Source organism: Aquila chrysaetos, chromosome 17, assembly GCF_900496995.4.
Source record: "Aquila chrysaetos chrysaetos chromosome 17, bAquChr1.4, whole genome shotgun sequence".
NCBI classification, from domain to species: Eukaryota; Metazoa; Chordata; class Aves; order Accipitriformes; family Accipitridae; genus Aquila; species Aquila chrysaetos.
Window position 1 is genome coordinate 21,193,320 of NC_044020.1, and position 18,313 is coordinate 21,211,632.

At 42.8% G+C, this 18,313-nt stretch overlaps 1 protein-coding gene across 1 annotated transcript; it reads left to right on the top strand.

Moving 5' to 3' along the window:
• The first annotated feature begins 6,284 nt into the window (after window positions 1-6,284).
• On the top strand, window positions 6,285-7,470 carry LOC115352775 (TRPM8 channel-associated factor 2-like). Its single transcript, XM_030041400.2, is given in 3 exon segments — window positions 6,285-6,403; window positions 6,846-7,186; window positions 7,189-7,470. Coding segments are annotated over 3 exon segments (708 nt in total). The 3' UTR covers window positions 7,437-7,470.
• Window positions 7,471-18,313: the final 10,843 nt, after the last annotated feature.

Below are 18,313 nucleotides of genomic sequence, written 5' to 3' on the forward strand. Positions count from 1 at the left end.
GGAAAGCTGAATGTACATGAGAATGGGGAATAATGGCTGGAGAGGATGAATGAAAGTGACACTTGAAAACATGCAATATGAGTTGGTTACTGCCAGAGCTGAGCAGAAGTTGGATTTCCATTGCAGAGCAGTGGGGTGCTAGGGGTCCAGGGAGTTCTGTGGGAGTAGAAGGAAGGGGATAAAAAAACTTGCTGAGTGATTTAATACTTGATAGGCTACGGCTACACAAGAAACAAAAGCAGCCCATTGCAGGTGCAGAGATTTTGGACAGTTGGATGGAACTGTGGAGAGTGCAAGCTATGTGAGTGAACTGAAGTTTGAATGGGCCACAGTATTCCCTAAATAAAACTCTTCTGGAGTTCAGGAATGGTTCTTTTCTTTGAGGAAATATAGTTCCTTTTTGCACAATATTTTATGAAAAAAATAATTCTGCTTGGTGTGAAAGCTGCATCACATAGTGTTTCACCTTTAGAGAAGTTCTCACCTTTGTTGCCAACTGCCCTGTGATACAAACACAGGATAGTGAAGGGAGGAGCCGGTGAGAGACTTACAGGGTTGCCTTTAAAAAAACCTTATCAACAACTTTTAATAAAGTCCTTAGGCTAAAGTCCTTCTATTTGCAAGTTACAGCTCTACTTTGAGTGAGCAGCCTTCAGTTAAGCCCAAAGAGACACAACTGAAGGTGTAAGCATTATTTTTAACACCATTTGTTTGGTTCATTCACATGTTTGAACTGAACAGCAGCACTAATACAGTGCCTGATTCTAAATCCTCTGAAATCAATGGAGATCTGCTATACAGAGAGCATTAAGTAGTCTTTGGGTCAGAACTGAAGCTGAACAATTCAGTCAGCCAGTTATAAAATGCAATTCCCCTTTTTCGTCTTGCCCTTTGCTGTTCTCTGTACTGCAGTTACATGGAACTTTGTTCATTCGCTCTGCTCCCTGTCCACCATGATTTGCTTCTGACCTTTTGAACATACTCTATATTTCCTCCTGAATTGTTTTGTTAAACACAGTCTCTTTTTATCAATCAAATGGTCAAAGTCACTGCTGTCTGGGGCTGTGTGCCTTCTCTATTTTATTTTTTAAAAATATATTTAGGATTAAAAGGGGACTGCTACATGGGAACTAGAGAATATAAAACATTATAATGCAAGTAAAATATATTGCAAGCATTAGAGGTTTATTTTTGCAGTAAGTAACTTCCATTGCATGTATTACCTTAGATCCCCATTTTTATATCAAAACCACTTGACTTAATGTAGGAATTATGAGACTTTATACATATGCATGATCATAGTTTTGAATTGTGTCATCTAAGATGCTTTTTCCTCCCAAGATAAAACTCATTCAGTATATAGCAGAGATGGGCAATCAGGCAGTATTAAAGTGGAATGGCACCCTAAAATCTGGTGGTCTTACTTTTTGCAACTGAAATAATAACACTGTTTTAGCATTCTTACACATTTTTGTATGTATCTAGATGTATAAAGACAACCAAGTAGGAATGTTATTAGAAATGAATTTGTTACATATATATGTATACAATTTCCCAATTTGATATTGTTCAGTTATAAACATATGCGGTCATTATTCTACTTTAAATTTGTCTGCCTTGGTATGAAACACGAAATTGTTTTAGTAAGTTGATAACAGAGAGAAGTGAAAATAAGTGACTTCATCATGAAGTATAATGTGTATAAGAGCCAGGGATTTTACTATGTGTGTAGACGTGTACTCTATTTGATAGGAAATAGCCACTGAAGTATAAACTATGATCTTTCATTATTAAGATATTGGTGGCTTCTTTCCATAAACTATACCATGACTTAATTCAAGATCTGTGGATGTTTTCAGATCAGGCATACTTAGCATTCAACACCCTCTAGGGAAATGTATAGATCTGGGTTATTTTAATGAATTATTCCTTGTTCTCCACTGTGATAATCCAGATTCAACCACGCAGATGTAGGACCTTCAAAGTGAGAACTTTATTATGACTGTGATTTCAGGAAAAAAATCATACAACTGAGAAGAAACTGTTCTGATCGCTGACGCACTGAAGAAAAAGTCCCTCGTGACAGTGTTTCAGAGGCAAAGCACTGCGTTGGCTATGCAGGCTGTGGCAAAGGCGCTGGCTCTGTGGTACAGGTTTTGTCTAGATCTACTGGTAGAACTGCAGCTTATGCAAACCAAAGGCATCTTTAAACTGTCCTGAGTTGGAGGCTCCTCATGAGTAGTTGCCATAGCACAGAGCTCTGTAGGAGTTAAGAAGTGCAAGCAGTAGCCTGGCTAAAGCCTGTGCAGAGCAAGACAGAAACATGCACGCTGACGAGAGTTCATCACAGAATGGCCACAGGACTGCAGATGTTTAGGCTGTTCTGAGGGAGCTGCCTTACCCTGTAATCATCATACCAAATTAGAGCATTGGTTTTAGGCTTAAGTTGCCTTTCATAACAGTGAGCATCTGAGTACCGTGCCCTCCAAAATAAACAGCATTTTGCAGAGTATAGAGACTTAATTCTGGTAGATGCCCTCTGTTCTTTTTTGAAAAAGAAACAGTACAGCACAGCTTGGGTGACATGACGTACCTTTTGATAGTTCACATTGCTTAAAATCTGTGGGCTTTCATGAAACTGTAATCCAAAAATCCACTACTTAGATGAGACTTCTTTTCACCAATGGATTAAATGAATTGCATTCTTAAGTATCTGATATTATCTTTCTTGTATGCAATATTTGCCTATGTTCCCTTTTTGGACCTACCTGGAAAAGGGGTAAAAGCAGGGGACATTACTGAAACCCTGGACTACATAAATTAATCAATAGCCGTTACTTTCTGCATTTGCCTCTACAGTAAAAATTGTCCCCACTGTGTGACACTGGATTAACTCCTGCATTGCCAATAATTTAGATGGGTTCTGTGCCTGGATGGAATAGGAAGAACAGCTGGTAATTAATTATACTGAAAGGCCCTTGGTAAGGGAAAAATGCAAAATAATATTGGTGGCTGGCTGAGAGCACAAGTGCTTCCAAATCAGAAGCCTTGTCTTTGTCCAGCATGGCCACTATTTGGGGTTAAAGGAGGTGGTGGAATAAGAGCCCAGGAGGTAAAAAGTTGATAGAACATCAGGCTGGGACTCTCCCATTATGTGGTTCCTTGATGTGGCTAACATGTACATCAGCTACTTGGGTCTTTGGACCTATTTCTTCCTCCAGCTCCTAAGGAGGTTCAGTGTCACTGACTTTGAGCTCAACACACTGACGACCTTGATCATTTCTTTGGGAGTTGCTTGGGGCGTTGAATTCAATGGGACTGGATACATCACACTTCTCCCCTAAATCAGTGAAGTCAAGAACCTCTACACAAGATGAAACTGAAATACAAAGTTTGGCGACTCTGTGATCCATCATCAGGAACGCAGAGCGCACATCTGTGAGCTTAGGTGCAGAACTGATGTGTGCACTGATGTAGACAGATTATGGCTATGATCCAGCCTTCATATAGGAAGCTGACATGTGGTTGAGATGACCCATAAGCAGCAGAAGGCCCAAAGATAAACGGGATGACCAAGATGTATGGCAGAGTGGTGTTGGATATCACCAAGAGGACTTGGCAGGTGCACAGTGTTTGGTATTGGTTAGGGATATGGCCTCACCAAACTGTCTGCGAATAAACCCAGGCAAAACTCAATATGGTCCAGCTCATGCTAATGGGTTGAAAAACTTACCTGCAACCTACAGGGCAGGGGTGCATGGCCTACTGCCATTTCTTAAACGGGAAAATACAAGGCCAGGCACAAAATCAGCCAGAAGCTGCTGCTGCTGCTTCTGCAGAATGTGAAAGGTATGTGTGGGACATACATCTATACTGGGATCCAGCTCCTAGGATTAGACCAGTCCAAAAGCAATCCTATGACAAGTGTGGGATTAAATACTGTATTTGACTGTCCCGTGGTTTGAAATAAACATACATATGTGACTGCAAAACAGAGGAAATTATCCCACAAAAACTTAACTGTAGCCAAGGGGTTAACTTTAAGTTACCTCATAAGGAAGCATTTTTCCACACACCCAACAAATGTGTTTTCGAAACAGAGCTCCCTGAAATTCTCACAGTACCTCAAAAACAAGTAACAGGGTCATGAGCTCCATGATGGATTAAACTGCTCAGTGGAGGAACAGTGTAGAAATACAGAAGAATAATTTCATTTATGTTAATATTGTGGAAGAGAAGAAGAAACTCAGAGACCTCCGTCAATGGAGATGTGTATTTCTGGCTGTACTTTGAGATGTCCCAGAATGCTCACATAGAGGAGAGGTTCAAGGATGTGTCAAATAGCAGCAGCTTCAGGGGGAAGGGACACGGTTGTCATTGGGCCGTGGAAGGGACATGGGTAAGTCAGGCACCTACCCAACCTCTGTGGTCTGAGAGGAAATGCTTGGCCCCTGTAGCAAGGGACAATGCCATCTATATAGTATAAAAGACCTGGTGACTGGTGGCTTAAACTATAACAGAAGATTTTGGATGTCAGAGCAAATTCCAACTGAGGCATCCTCCTACCGGTTCCTCCCAGCTGAAGCACACGGCTGTGCCTGTAAATCCAAGTCCAGCGATGGCCACGTGGTCGGTGTGTGGTACCGTCTTGCACCCTCACAGGCTTCCTTGTTGCATATGACTGAGAGGGAGCTTCTCTGAGAGGCAGCGCTGGGGATGGGGAGGGAGATAAGAGTCTCCACAGCAAGCCACCTCTGATATTTATGGTCTCTACCATGCCCTTTTTCTCTAATCCTTTTATTCTGGATAGCTTGTCCAACTTCAGTGCCAAAGACACTGCTAATTCCACGTCTGTTTGCATTATTGAGGTAGGGCCTTTCTCATCCAGCACGCACTAAACTGCATGCGGGTGTAAAGCCGCTCTGCCCTCAGTGGCCTGGTTTTGCCTGTCCCTGCTCTGAGAGCAGCATCTGTCGTTTGACCACAGCAAACAGAGGAAAGGAAAAAACCTTAAGAAGCGGGTGACCTCAGTGAGGAATTAACAGATCTGGTTTGACAGGATTCATATTATCTTTGGTTTGACTGTTCATGCAGGGCCTCAGTTGTACACAGAAAATAAAAAAAAGGTTACCTTGACCTTAATAAAAAATAGTAACAGATATTTCAGTGTTCACGAAAGCCACCTGACTGAATAGTCAAGAAAGCAAAAGCATTTACCAAACCAAAGAGGTTCAGCCTAGGATTTGACAGCCGTTGACAGTAATTATTCTTTTTAAGCCATCAGGGCCCTGCGAGCCTTGTTGTGCCAGGCACCGTGCGAACGCGCAGAAACCAACAGTGCCTTTCCCCGCAGGCCGCGGTCTGGGTAAGCAAATGAAAGAGGTCTAAACGATGAAATGATTTAGCCACGGCTAGATCAGGACGAAAATCACTGTCTCCTGAGAGTAAGGCCCTTGGATGAAGTACAGCCTGCCCACGGTGTGTGCCAGGGGGCCGTGCGCTGAGGAGAGGGGGGAGGCCGGCGGGCTCGGTGGCACTGCCAGGCTTCGGCTGCTCGGGGTGAGGGAGCCCAAGGGGCAGCCGCTCCCCAGAGCAAGCGAGCTTGGAGCCCTCGTGCACCGGGCACAGCCCCGCGGCGTCACCGCGCCCTGGAAGCGGTGGTAATTCTTCAGGGAATTTCGCACTAACAAGGTGGGAATTTGAAGCTCTATAATTGGACCTCATACTGCTACATAAGGGAGACTATATTACAGCTTCATCCCTGTCTCAGAGCTATGTTCAGACAAGGATAATAGATCATGTCTTAGTAACGAGACTCAGCTCTGGCCGCGCTCAGGAGGCAGCTCTGCTAAGGCAATAAGCCATTGTCTTCACAGGAATTTTTCAGGTGTGCTGCACTGCCAGTACATCTGGAACATGCTTATGGAAATCTGAACCATGGAATAGTTGAGGTTGGAAGGGACCTCTGGAGGTTGGTTGCTCCAAAGTCTGCTCAAAGCAGGGCCACCTAAAGCAGGTTGCTCAGTGCTTTGTCTAGTCAAGTCCCGAATATCTCCAAGGACAGAGATTCCACAACCTGTCTTGGCACCTGTTCAGTGTTTAACCACCATTATGATGGAAAAAATTATCCTTATATCCCAGGATGGAGAGGCAGGCAGGCAACAGAGGCTAAAGTTTAGACTGAAGCCTGTGCTAAAGGGACAAGCAAGAGAGCAGGTAACTGTGCAACTTTGCAAACAACCGTCACAGTTTTAACATTTTATTATCTGCTTTCCATTTGCTCTATGACTGGAGGTCGCCACCTTAAAGCTGAACTGTTAGAAGAAAGAGTGTCAGAGCCCCTAGACTTCCCTAAAGCAAAATCAATTGGATTAGTTGAAGCCATTGCCGAGAATGTTTTGAGGTACATGTTTGCCTTTGCACTGAAAAGGATTAGGAAGTGCTTGCCTGACCTCTTATGGATTCTGTGCCTTGAGGACAACAACTTCTTCTTGTGAAGGGTAGAGCCACCCTCTGTGGGTCATAACATCATAGCCCGCTGCAGAAAAACCTACCATGAGTCACAAGCACACAACACCATTCTGGCCTGGAATTCAATTTATACCATCCTTAAGGAAAGCTGGTGATCCCTGCAATTTTAACATTGCTGCCACTTCAGTGATATCTGTTGGTTAACTTTCAGGTCTCTTTTGATAGAGATTAATATATTTGCCTTGATAACTTCTTGAAACAAGGAGTGTTGATAGGAAGTCATGACTGTATCACTACTAACAGGGCAAAGATAAGTATAGCTTTCAGCATTTATAAATCAAGCTGGATGACAAGGATTTCTTTTGGCTTTCCAGACGTGGATTGGATGCAAAAAAAAATTTAGAAGTTCTTTTGAAAGGAATGACTGAATTCAAGATAGAATATGGCAGTGTCCCCTCCCATCTACTCATCCATGGTGCATTAGCATTGCCCATTGCTATGAATGACTCCCACCAGGCATTCCTTGCAGCTGCACACTATGGCAGGGGCTGCGTTGTGGTACTTGCTCATGAAAACTTTTTCCAAGCATCAGCAATGAAAACCTTTATCCTCAATGCCATTGGTTGGCTTGATGCTGGGAAGGGAGGACAAGTTGGTATTGCTGGTGATCTGCAGGACTTTTTCACTCTCCTAAGCCAGGAGCAAGCCCTGCAAGCTAACATCTTAAGGAAAACCTGAGTGTGTACTGCTACAAAGCCTACAGTGATGAGGAGGTGGAGAAGATTCATGGGTTTGTTTCAAGGGGTGGTGATCTGCTGGTTGGAGGACAGGCATGGTCCTGGGCTGCAGGGAATGCTGATGGCAATGCCATTGCTGGGTTCCCTGGGAACAAAATACTGCAAAAGTTTGGAGCTGGTATCTTAGGAGATAACATACTACCGTCGTCAGCCAGTCTTACATCCTGACGAGGTTTTCTCACACTATCACTTTTGCAAGGCACTCTTCCAATTTCAGCAAAACCTCAAGAAAAAAGCAGCTCTAAAGCCACCTTATTCCTCCTGGCTTGAGAAATTAGCACAGGACTCAACGGTGTTCCTGAGGATTCCAGCTCAGTCTTCCCTAGCTATCTGCTCTGTTCAGAAGGAGATGGCTAAGCTATTGCTTTCCCAGGGGGTTCCTGATGCCAGTGCTGACAGCCCAGTCAAAGGCAGCTCTGAGGAAATGGTTTTAATCAACACAAATGCAAAGGTCTATGACAACTTCCCTGGTGTACAAAAACAAATATGTGCTCCCAACCAAAATCTTCCAGAAATGACTACATCCCCAACTGTAACTGCTCAGATCAATGGAATAAATGAAGGTAGGGGATATTTTTCTATTTCCTTCCTCAGCAGCACCCAAACCGTGGAATGGAATCAGGCTGACCAAGTAATCTATAAATATAATAGCCTAAATCTCTCTGCTTCCTTTCTGCCCCAGTTTTCTGCTGGGATTGCATGCTCACCATGTAATCAGAAATACCTTGGTCTTATGATAGATGCTGGCATATTGATCATTTGATCTTCTGTTGGGTGCAATTTTGGTCAGATGATGAATGAATTTTTGGTTATGCAATAGGGGATCTGTCCAGGCACATGGCCCATAAATGCTTCCAGAGGAAGCGATTTAACTTGTTGGTCGATGTGAAGCACCACTACTGCTCTTTGTCAAATTCAGGTGCAATGACATTTCACCTGAAGATGTCATTGCATGGAGCTGTGCGTTTTGTCTTGCTTGAGGAGAGCTTCTCTGGAAAGAAAAAATCCCATGCTGTTATGGAGTGTATCTAGCTGGACATACAAAAATCACAAGTTTTAGAGATTGTGCTGCATTGTTTTCAGAAACAAGCTTCACTTCCAATGTTTGGTTTGTTGTTTTTATTAAATAAAATTTTACCAGAAAGGTCACCTTGATAGCAAGTTTATCAAACTGAACTAACTTTTATGACGTGAAGGTGGGGCAGGGTTGCCTTGATAGTATGGTTTGAAATTTCCTTGCACTTTCTCAATTCCCTCATAAATCATGAAGAATTCAAACTTCTCAAAAAAGGTTCAGCTTTAGCTGTCAGTCAGATGCGGAAGGATTCAGCACAAGGGTGAAAGCTTCAGAAAACTAATTTATTGGAATTAGAATTGAAGCTGCTGTTAAATTTTATCTGTAACTTGAAGACTATCATATGATGTGTTTCTATCTTGATAATGCCTGTGGTTCTTTCTAAGGTCCAGAAGCATGGAGAAGCACTGGGCTTTATCATCCTCCCAGAAGAATAGCCACTCCGCATTTTCATGCTTCTGCTGTTGCAGCTAACCTGAAGGTGAATATTTGCCTTTGTTTCTCACTACAGTCAGAAGAACTTTCCTTGCTTCCATTCTCATTTCTTTGAAGTTTGTCTTGACCTTACGGAGACTTGAATCACAAATAATTTCTCCCCAAGTTTCTCCTATCATAAACCTCTTTCTATATTTCTCAAGTTATACTCTCTCACTTCTGTCCTGAAAAATGACTGCCCTATGCAGCTGTAATGCACACACGTCTAATTTTTATCTGCTCCATACTTGGCCATCTCATGTTGGTCTCATACCTCCCCTGTGCCCTTCTCCATTCCCCTAGAGAAAGCAGAGGTCAAACAAGCCAAGCACCTATATTGTTGCTTTCAAGATTAAAGGAATAATCCCGGTCCCTGTATTGACAGTGAATAGGATAAGAAATAATAAGGTTGAATGTTGTCTATGTGGAGGAGACTACTAGATATTTCTACCCACTATAAAAATACCTTACTTTCCCTACCTTGCTGTCTTCTGCTATCATCCTGCCTCATTTCAAGGCCTCCAGGCTGTTTTATTTCAAGTTTTATTATCTTTGTCATCAGGACAAATGAACACCCACACTGTAAAATATATTTTTGTGGTGTTTATATCTTGACTCTGAAACCAACCTCTGTGTAATTGTAAGTGAAAAGGGATAAACACTAAGTAGAGGTAGTTATCCGAACAGTATTATCCCATAGCAGGGTGGGTTGCTTTTTTCTTTTGAAAGGGGCAATAGGACAAGCTTTGGGCAGAATTGGGCAGAACTAGTCTGGGAAGCAAGGATTCCCATGTCTTCAGTCACTGATGGCTGGCCCATGTGGGCATTACAGTGTTTCAGAGAGTGTGTGGAAAACTGATTATGAATTATTCTAAATGGGGACATTATCCCCTTCCCCAGCTTCCTTTCTCCTCACTTGTTTCATATCAGGGTAAGCTCTGCTCATGCTCTGCTTTTCACCTTGATGCTATCCATTTATAGCAGCACAGCTATGGTAGCTGTGATGGGAGGTAAGGGTGCTAAAACTGGGGCCAACCAACTTTGAAATTCCTTCAAAACCAGTGACCTTCTCCTTTTGAACAGAGCTGTAGAAAGAGAATTCTACTTCTCTTTGGCAACTGATCCAGCATTTCAATTTTCTCCTTCATGGGGCTTAAGTCTGCCCTTGAGTTCTTTCATGCTAGTTTCATCTGATTGATCTGTGCCGAGGTGAAGAATAATGTCCGTATAATAGCATACTGTTGCTTTTCCCTGCTGAGACAAGAGCGTCTTGTTGCCTATGGTAGCTACAGAACACACTGAGTTTGGAGTGGAGCTACCCGAGCCTGTCCGAGTTGCAGTGCGTTTCGGTGACTGTTTCCCCACCAAGTGCGGATCGGCTGTCACACTGATGACCTCAGCTATGCTGGGGAGCTGAAGCGGCCTCCTGAGGTGGTAAAGAAGTTCAAAGTTGAAAAAAACACCATGGAAGTCTCTAGTCTGTGGGGTGGCCTCATATATATCATAGTGCCAAAGGAGAGCACATTAGGCCAAATATCAATCACAATTAAAGAGGCTGTGGAGGCTCCATTCTTCAGGCTTGGTAAATGGTCCCAAAACCTAACTGTAGGCAGGAGAGTCAAGAAATATTTCTGTATTGATGGCTTGCCTATATTTTTCTGTATTTTTGTGGTCATGTATGGAGAAGACCTCAGAATAAGTAATGCCCCAAGAAAGCCTTGGTGTAAAGCTTTGTATTTCTCAGTGCAGAAAGTATATTGATAGGATTTTCATTTAGGAATTCACCTGTGTCCATATTTCCAGTATAAGCATGTCTGAGACCTTTAAAGTGTCTTGATACTAAAAAGTGACTATCATCAACCCCTTGAAGTGATGGTAGACATGGGGTCCCCAAAGATGACTGAACCCCTTGCAAGATTCTCAGGCTCTCCCCTTGATTCAGTAAAACCCAGTTACAACTAGATTAATTTACTGTTTCTGAGGCTATGCAGAGGGTTTTAGCTATGGTGATTCTCCCCTCTCTTCACACTTAAAACTTCTTTTTAAATTGGCTACCTTTTTTCACCTGAATGCTGAATTAGGGAAAACTGACATCTCTGCCTGGCAGTCAACCATCTGTCAGTACCCGGTCCCCTGGGCTGAGCTGGCCACAGAGAACATCATCCTGACAGTACCAGCTGCTGATGTACACCACACGGACAACGCAGAGAGCCTGCCTTCCATCTGGAACAAGATGATGAATGCAATAGCCAGACTAGCAACCATCCCAGCAACTTTTTCAAGGCCAGAGAGGATGGTGGCAGATGTCCAGATATCTCATGGCAAGTATAATAACCAGAACATTTTGTCTTTATCTGTGATGGGTATTTGTAAGGGAACTACCCAAGGCAGTAACATTATCACAAGATCACGCGGTTCCTCAATCAGCAGGTTAATCCCACCAAATTCAAGTAGATGGCTCATGAGAGTAGGAACCTCCTGTGAATGTCAAGAGCTTGTACACAGAAGTAACATATTCCGCTGCTAAATCTGAGGCTAACCCAGGGTAGAACACTGTGGAGGGAGACAGGCTGGCCAGCAAATGACGTATGTACTCTGTCATGTTACTCTTATTACTGTGGGAGTGAGTTTATGCTAATTGCAACAGATAGAAGGGAAACAGAGGTAGCCGTTTTAGGCAGGACAAATGAGATCTTGAAACTTAAATTAAGGTATGTAACAGACACACAGGCAGCCTATTATGTAGTAAGACCCTGATGTTAGCAGGCACGGGATCACTTACATCAGTGGGGAAGTGAGGGCAGTGGTAGGGGGAAAAGTTTGTTGTAAGCAGCATTTCGCTGTCATTTAACAAACATGCTGCTTAAAGACAATTCAGTAGGCCAGTGGAACTGAAGCCTGTTATGGGTGGCAAGGAAGCTCCTAAAGGCCAAATCTCACCATTCTTTTCAATTAATCTTTGTTCAAGTATTGCACTTTTCTCAGTAGGATTGGTGGGTGCTTTCAGCTCTACTTGATTGCAACACTAGAGGTGTTTTTGACCACTTGAATTGATTAAGTTCATCAGCTGCCCAGGCCACCACTCTGTCAATGATCCACAGCTCTAGCAGCTTAAGTCATGTGGTGTAGCCGCTATCAGTCAAGTAGGACTAACTCAAGAGAGGCTGGCTCGAGTGTAAACAACTTGCACTTCAGTTATTAATAACCAGTTAATTATAATCACTAGTGAAAATAAATAATAAGCTCCCTTTCAATACTTAAAGAGGGCTTATAAGAATGATGGGGAGAGACTTTTTAGTAGGGCCTGTAGTGATAGGACAAGGGGTAATGGTTTTATAGTAAAGAAGGGTAGACTCAGACCAGATACAAGGAAGAAATTTTTTATGATGAGGGTGTTGAAACACTGGAACAGGTTGCCCAGAGAGGCTGTAGATATCCCACCCATGGAAACATTCAAGGTCAGGTTGGATGGGGCTCTGAACAACCTGGTCTAGTCGAAGATGTCTCTGCTTATTGCAGGGAGACTGGACTAGATGACCTTTAAAGGTCCCTTCCAACCCAAGCCATTCCATGATTCCACGATGAATAGGTGCTTTGTTTCCATGCTGCATATGCTCCTCCAAGCATATCCTCACATAAGAAGGATTTTATTGGAGTAATCAATCATTACATCTGGCCAAATATGGCTCTGAATTTAACAATGAAGTTGTAATCTGTCAGTGACTCTGCAACAACTGTGTTTAGATTACATGCCAGTTGCTAATTTTTGTAACTGCTAACCCCTCAATCTCAACAGGGAACATGGGAGTATTATATTTTTCTCATTCGTTCTTACCATTAATGACAGCTCTATTTGAAATTTCAGACTCGGGACACAAAGGTAACATAATTGTCATGAATAGTTTTGTACAGGTATAAAGGATGAGCAAGCAGTTCATCTGGCAGTGCATGTCAGAGAGCAGAGTCCATCCCTTTCCCTGCTTTGTTTTAACTGTATTGACTCCGTAAGACTAGCTGGCAAACCATGGCCTGTGTATGACCCAGGCCAATCAGTAGATTTTGTGCTGACACAAGGGGCTGTTCTGCAGTAGTTTTAGTGATGCAGAGGAAGAACTGACTTCCAAATGCCAGAGTTTAAAATCCTTGGATGTCTACAGATGGAAGTGAACTTTAAGTCACTAGCTCTCCCTTTCCTTGAGCTGTAGAGAAATAGGAGTGTTAAAAACCAGCATGACTGAACACACACAGACTTAATTCATAGCTGCTGTGAATAAGCTCTTTCGAATGAGTTTGCACCGACTGAGAAGCTGCCCCGAGAAACACTTGTTGTTTAGGTAGCTGCCATTCTCTGAGTGAAGCTGCATTCAGAAACAAAGATTTCTGGATTATTGATTTATGTGGCTCCTTCTCTTAATGTATTCCAGCCCTCTAACTGATACTCACCATGTGATAGACAGCTATGTCCACCAGAGGCCACACTGGTAGAACCCAACATATAAAACTCTTCCAGCTTCTATCATGCCTGCTGAAATAAGTGGAGAGTAGCCCATTTTCAGAGATGTGGATGGCTCTGTATCCTCCCTGCACTATTCTGGAGCTGTAAGAAACCAGTGAAGGGTCCACTCAGCCTATTGAATTGGCACTGAAGGAAAAAGAACTAAAGATAGTAAATTCCTATGAGAAGCTACTGAAATGTGATTTTTAAAACTGGTTATGGTAGTCAGCAATACTGAGACACTCATGGGAGATATTAAGTAGTATATTAAGTCTGTTTGTCTTTTCTGAAAAAAAGATTTTTACAAACAGCATGAGAAACAGCAAAACTGGAACCAAAGTGATGGCAATTATGGTGAAGTAGTAACTGTGGCCATCAGCAGCAAGTTCTATCCAAAGCTGAAGTGAACTATGGAATATTTTTCAATAGTAAAGAGCTGCTTTACTAAAAACACTGACAATCTGCCTTCACAAATGTCCTGGTTCTGGCTGGGAGAAAGTTAGTTTTCTTTCTAGTAGCTGGTATAGTGTTATGGTTTGGGTTCAGTATGAGAAGAATGTTGATAACACACTGACGTTTTCAGTTGTTGCTAAGGAGTGTTTATACCAAAAGTCAAGGATTTTTCAGCTTCTGATGCCCAGCCAGCAAGAAGGCTGGAGGGGCACAAGAAATTGGGAGGGGACACAGCCAGGGCAGCTGACCCAAACTGGCCAAAGGGATATTCCATACCATGTGACATCATGCCCAGTATATAAACTTGGGGGGAGTTGGCCCAGGGGGGCGGATTGCTGCTCAGGAACTAACTGGGCATCAGTCAGTGAGTGGTGAGCAATTGCATTGTGCATCACTTGTTTTGTATATTCCAATTATTTTATTATTATTATTGTCATTTTATTACTGTTATTATCATTATTATTTTCTTCCTTTCTGTTCTATTAAACTGTTCTTATCTCAACCCATGAGTTTTACTTTTTTTCCCCCCCGACTCTTTCCCCCATGCCACTGGGGGTGGGGAGTGAGCGAGCGGCTATGTGGTGCTTAGTTGCTGGATGGGGTTAAACCACGCCAGTGTGCTAGCTCATAGGATTCCACAAACCAACATGAGTCAGTCCTGATCTCTCTCTGAGTAGCACGCTTCAGCAGGACACCCAGGGCTGCAGGGAAAAGTTTTTGAAGCAGTCCTCAAAAAATGTGCTTGTTTTGAGTCATTTGTGATGTCAGCACAGTGCAAAGGTCATTGGTCTGTGGAATGTACTGGTTTGGGATGTAATGGTAAACCGCAGCCTTTGGGCATTACCAAAGATGACTTCTGATCATTGATAATTGTTTATTTTTCTATTTTCTTTCTTTCCTTTTTTTTTTTTTTTTTTTCAAATTTAAGCCGGTCTTTCAGTTTTGTTGGTGCACTACTTCATTCAGTAGCACCCAGGATTAACTGATGGTACAAACATCAAGTGCAGAGTCACCAAGCAGGTAGCCTGTATTTTGTGCTGAAAGAGACTCTTGTGTATTATAAGTATGCAGACATATTATACATATGCATACTTATAAGCATGCAGAGGAGGGTTAATATTTGTATCAATCTTGTTTCAAACAATTGTAACAACTGTAAAAAAAAAAAGAAGTAGCAGTCAAGCCTCTAAGCACAGCCATGCCCTTCAGGATGAAAAGCACTTTTATAAATACTTGATTTTTGGTTTTGTGTGAATATTAGAATTATAGGCTTGTTGAATAGTCTGATGGTGTTAAAGGGCTACTCTGGTTCTTCAGCAGGCATTTAGAATTTGTCAGGTAGCTACACTTATAAAAAAGAAAGAAAAATACCCTGTAAAAAGATCACTAACAGAATTTAGTAAAAGATTTTGTAAAGAATGCAGGTAGAGTAATTCTAAACTTCCATAAATATATTTTGTGCTGTTTCTCTTTTCTTATGATTCATACCTGCACGAGGCCTTTGGATGGGAAGCCGCCACTGAAATCTTCTCTGAATACCAAAATAAGTCTAAGCTCCCAGATGCTAATGATGCAAAAATAAACCTGTGGGCAGAAACCTTTTCTCATCTGGTGAAGAAGAATTTGACTCCTTTCTTTAATGCCTGGGGATGGCCAATCAAGGAGAGCCTTTCCCAGCAGCTGGCTCTTTCTTTCCCCAGTTGGTCAGACGATCCAATGAAGCAATGTATCTCCTAAGCAAGTTTGTGCTCACGAAAATGAAAATGTGATCGTCTGTGATAAAACCAGTGCTCTGCAACAGTTTTAAATGGTGTCTGAATGGTATGGTGTTATAATGAATCTGAGAAGCAGCTCTACGTTGTACAGGTGATAGAACAGTACATCCTTGGCACCCTCCCAAGTCTGCCTTTGTGTGTTAGGGTCCCACTACTTCCTTTCCTAACAGGAGTAAATTTAACCACAGGAGGGAAAATATCTGCGGTCTTAATATCTATGAAGCAAAGCAACCACTTCCCATTTTTTTCTTCCTCTGTTTCCTTGTCTCTAAAAGGTTCTCTGTTCCAGACTTACTCTTGTTACAGGTATGCAAGTTTGTTAATTAAGATCATTAGAAGAAGAGTAGGAACAGGGGAAAAAAGTCACTTTAAAAATAGAGACATGTTAGGAGATAATAAAGCTAGAAATAAATGGAAGAACTCAGGTGAAATTGTGGCTACAGCAATGAGAAATGAGAACGATCATTCAAAGGAAAACCTTGATGGACACCATAGGAAAGGCCTTGATCTTTGTTTAATGTTTTGAAAGGAGTTGCTTTCATACTCTGCTTTCAGAGCTGGTAGATGTGTAGTGAGAAACTGCTGCTTTAGCTCACGTCAGAAGCAAAACTGTGTCCAGGCAGTGAAGTTACCACCTTGATCCTCAGCTAGAATAAATCTGCAGACATCTAGTGAATGTAAAATTCTGGCAACTTGCTCTGCCTAAGGATCTAAGGCAACAGGTGCCTCACCTCATGGATTGAATGTATTGACAGGAAAGCAGCACTGGAGTGTGTTTACAATGGCCTGTTTAATAAATAATCAGATCAATGGCCCATTCTTAAATGCTACACCTGAATTTCCCCTATGTTAAAACATGGAATATAGAACAAGCCAATTTTTATGGTGCGTTTTGAGATCCTGAGCTGAGCAGTTGCTTGTCTTGTGGCTATGGTTTCTTTTTTTAGTGAATGTTACAGAATTCTTGATCTTGCTGTTAAGGCCACTGACACACCCCACAGGGGACAGCAGCAACAGAGTCAGAGGCTCTCTGCGACTCCTCCAGATCTCCTGGGCCATAGCTGAGCAGATTCTTCAGCAAAAGAGCTGGGGAGGTCTTCAAATCAGCTAGTCCTGCATATTGTCTGATATAATGTTCCAGCAATAGGAACAAGAACTGCAAGAGAATGGGCTCCCACCCGATCTGTACAGGTGCTGAGAAAGTAACTACAGAGCTCAGCAATTCTGGTGGGATCCTACACCTCCCACCTTGCTCCCAAGTTGGACCCAATTTGTATCCTGTAAAGAAAAATCAGCTGTCAGAACTAAACATAAAGAGAGCAGCATGCACAGTGTACAGATGTAATTAATAAGTCTGACCAGAAGAATCACGAACACTGCCTGCTTTACAGGTCCACTGCCCAACTGATGTCAGCACTAACTGCTGTGATCTCCCAGAGGTTTTGGTGTCACTCCTCTGACCAAGGGAGAAGGAAGGTAAGCTAGCATGTGGCAGTGCTCTCCAATGCATGAGGGATTTTTTAAGAGGGTGAATACACTGTTAACTGTGATAAACCCTGCACCACCACTCCTCTTTCATGTGATCCTATGAGCTAGATGTTGGTACCCGCACCAGTCTTGCCTTCTCCTGCCTAATGCCATCCATGGACACAATGAATGTCTTCTTTAATACTTGCACCAGCAGAAATATTCCAGCTCACACAGGACACACATTTTTATCAGATGTTTTCTGGAAACAGAACGCAGTACTGTTTCTTTCCCACTCTTGCTTCTCTCTCCCTCTCCACAAATGCCTGTCATTTTCTTTCCGTCTCTTGCTGATGACGCCATCAATGGACATAGTGCTTGTCAGCAGCAGAAAGAAAACCAACCTCCCTTTCTACCTAGGCTGCTATCTGAGCAGGTGGGACAAAACCAGCAGGGCACACCACCACCCCTCCCACAACAAGATTCCCACCGGGAAATTTCCAAGACTTGCAGAGTAGGATTGAGGGAGTGGGGAGAACTGGCTGGACTTTCCTCTGCAAAAAGAAGCAATATGTGGGGAAATGAGGTATATTCCCAGGCTGTCCTTCCAATATGGCTCTTCTGATGTTTTTCCAGCTGAAGACAGCATCTCAAAGACTGGGCATCAGAGGCTTTCTTGAGGAAAACCAGAAGCTAGCTCAAGTTTGAACCACAACAGATTTTTTTTTTTTGCTGCAGTCAGACCACGTCTTCACTGTATGTATCCTCAGAAGTGAATGTCACTGTGACTCCTTCCCTACCCTCAGACCTGAGTTCCTTTCCAAAGGAAAAGTTAATGTGCCAAGGAGTGGTGAGCATCCAGGTATTGTTCTCACAGGCAGTTGGGAAGTGGCCAGGATGTCCACCTGAAAACAAGCATGCAGATGTCATCATGAAGTACACTAATATGATAAACTTTTTGTCCTTTCCACCCAACCTGCTGGTTCAATATGCAGGGATTGTCCTTCTGAAGCTTTCTGAAAGTGCTATACCTGACTGTATATCTTTACCTCTGCCTCTTCCTGTGACATCTGCTGCCTCCTGAACCAAACCAGACTTGAGACGTAATGTCTATTTCTCATATGTTGGAGAAAGGTACCTCTTTCCGATAAATCAGAGAGGAATACATTAAGAGGAAGGCTTTTGCAGCCACCGAGGCGAGGAGCTCTGGTGCCGGCACGATCCGCGGCGCAGTGTTCCAGCGCAGTGCGCGGGGAAGGTCCCGAACCGAGGGAAATTCAGGGGGAGCCAAGAGAGCTGCTGGGAG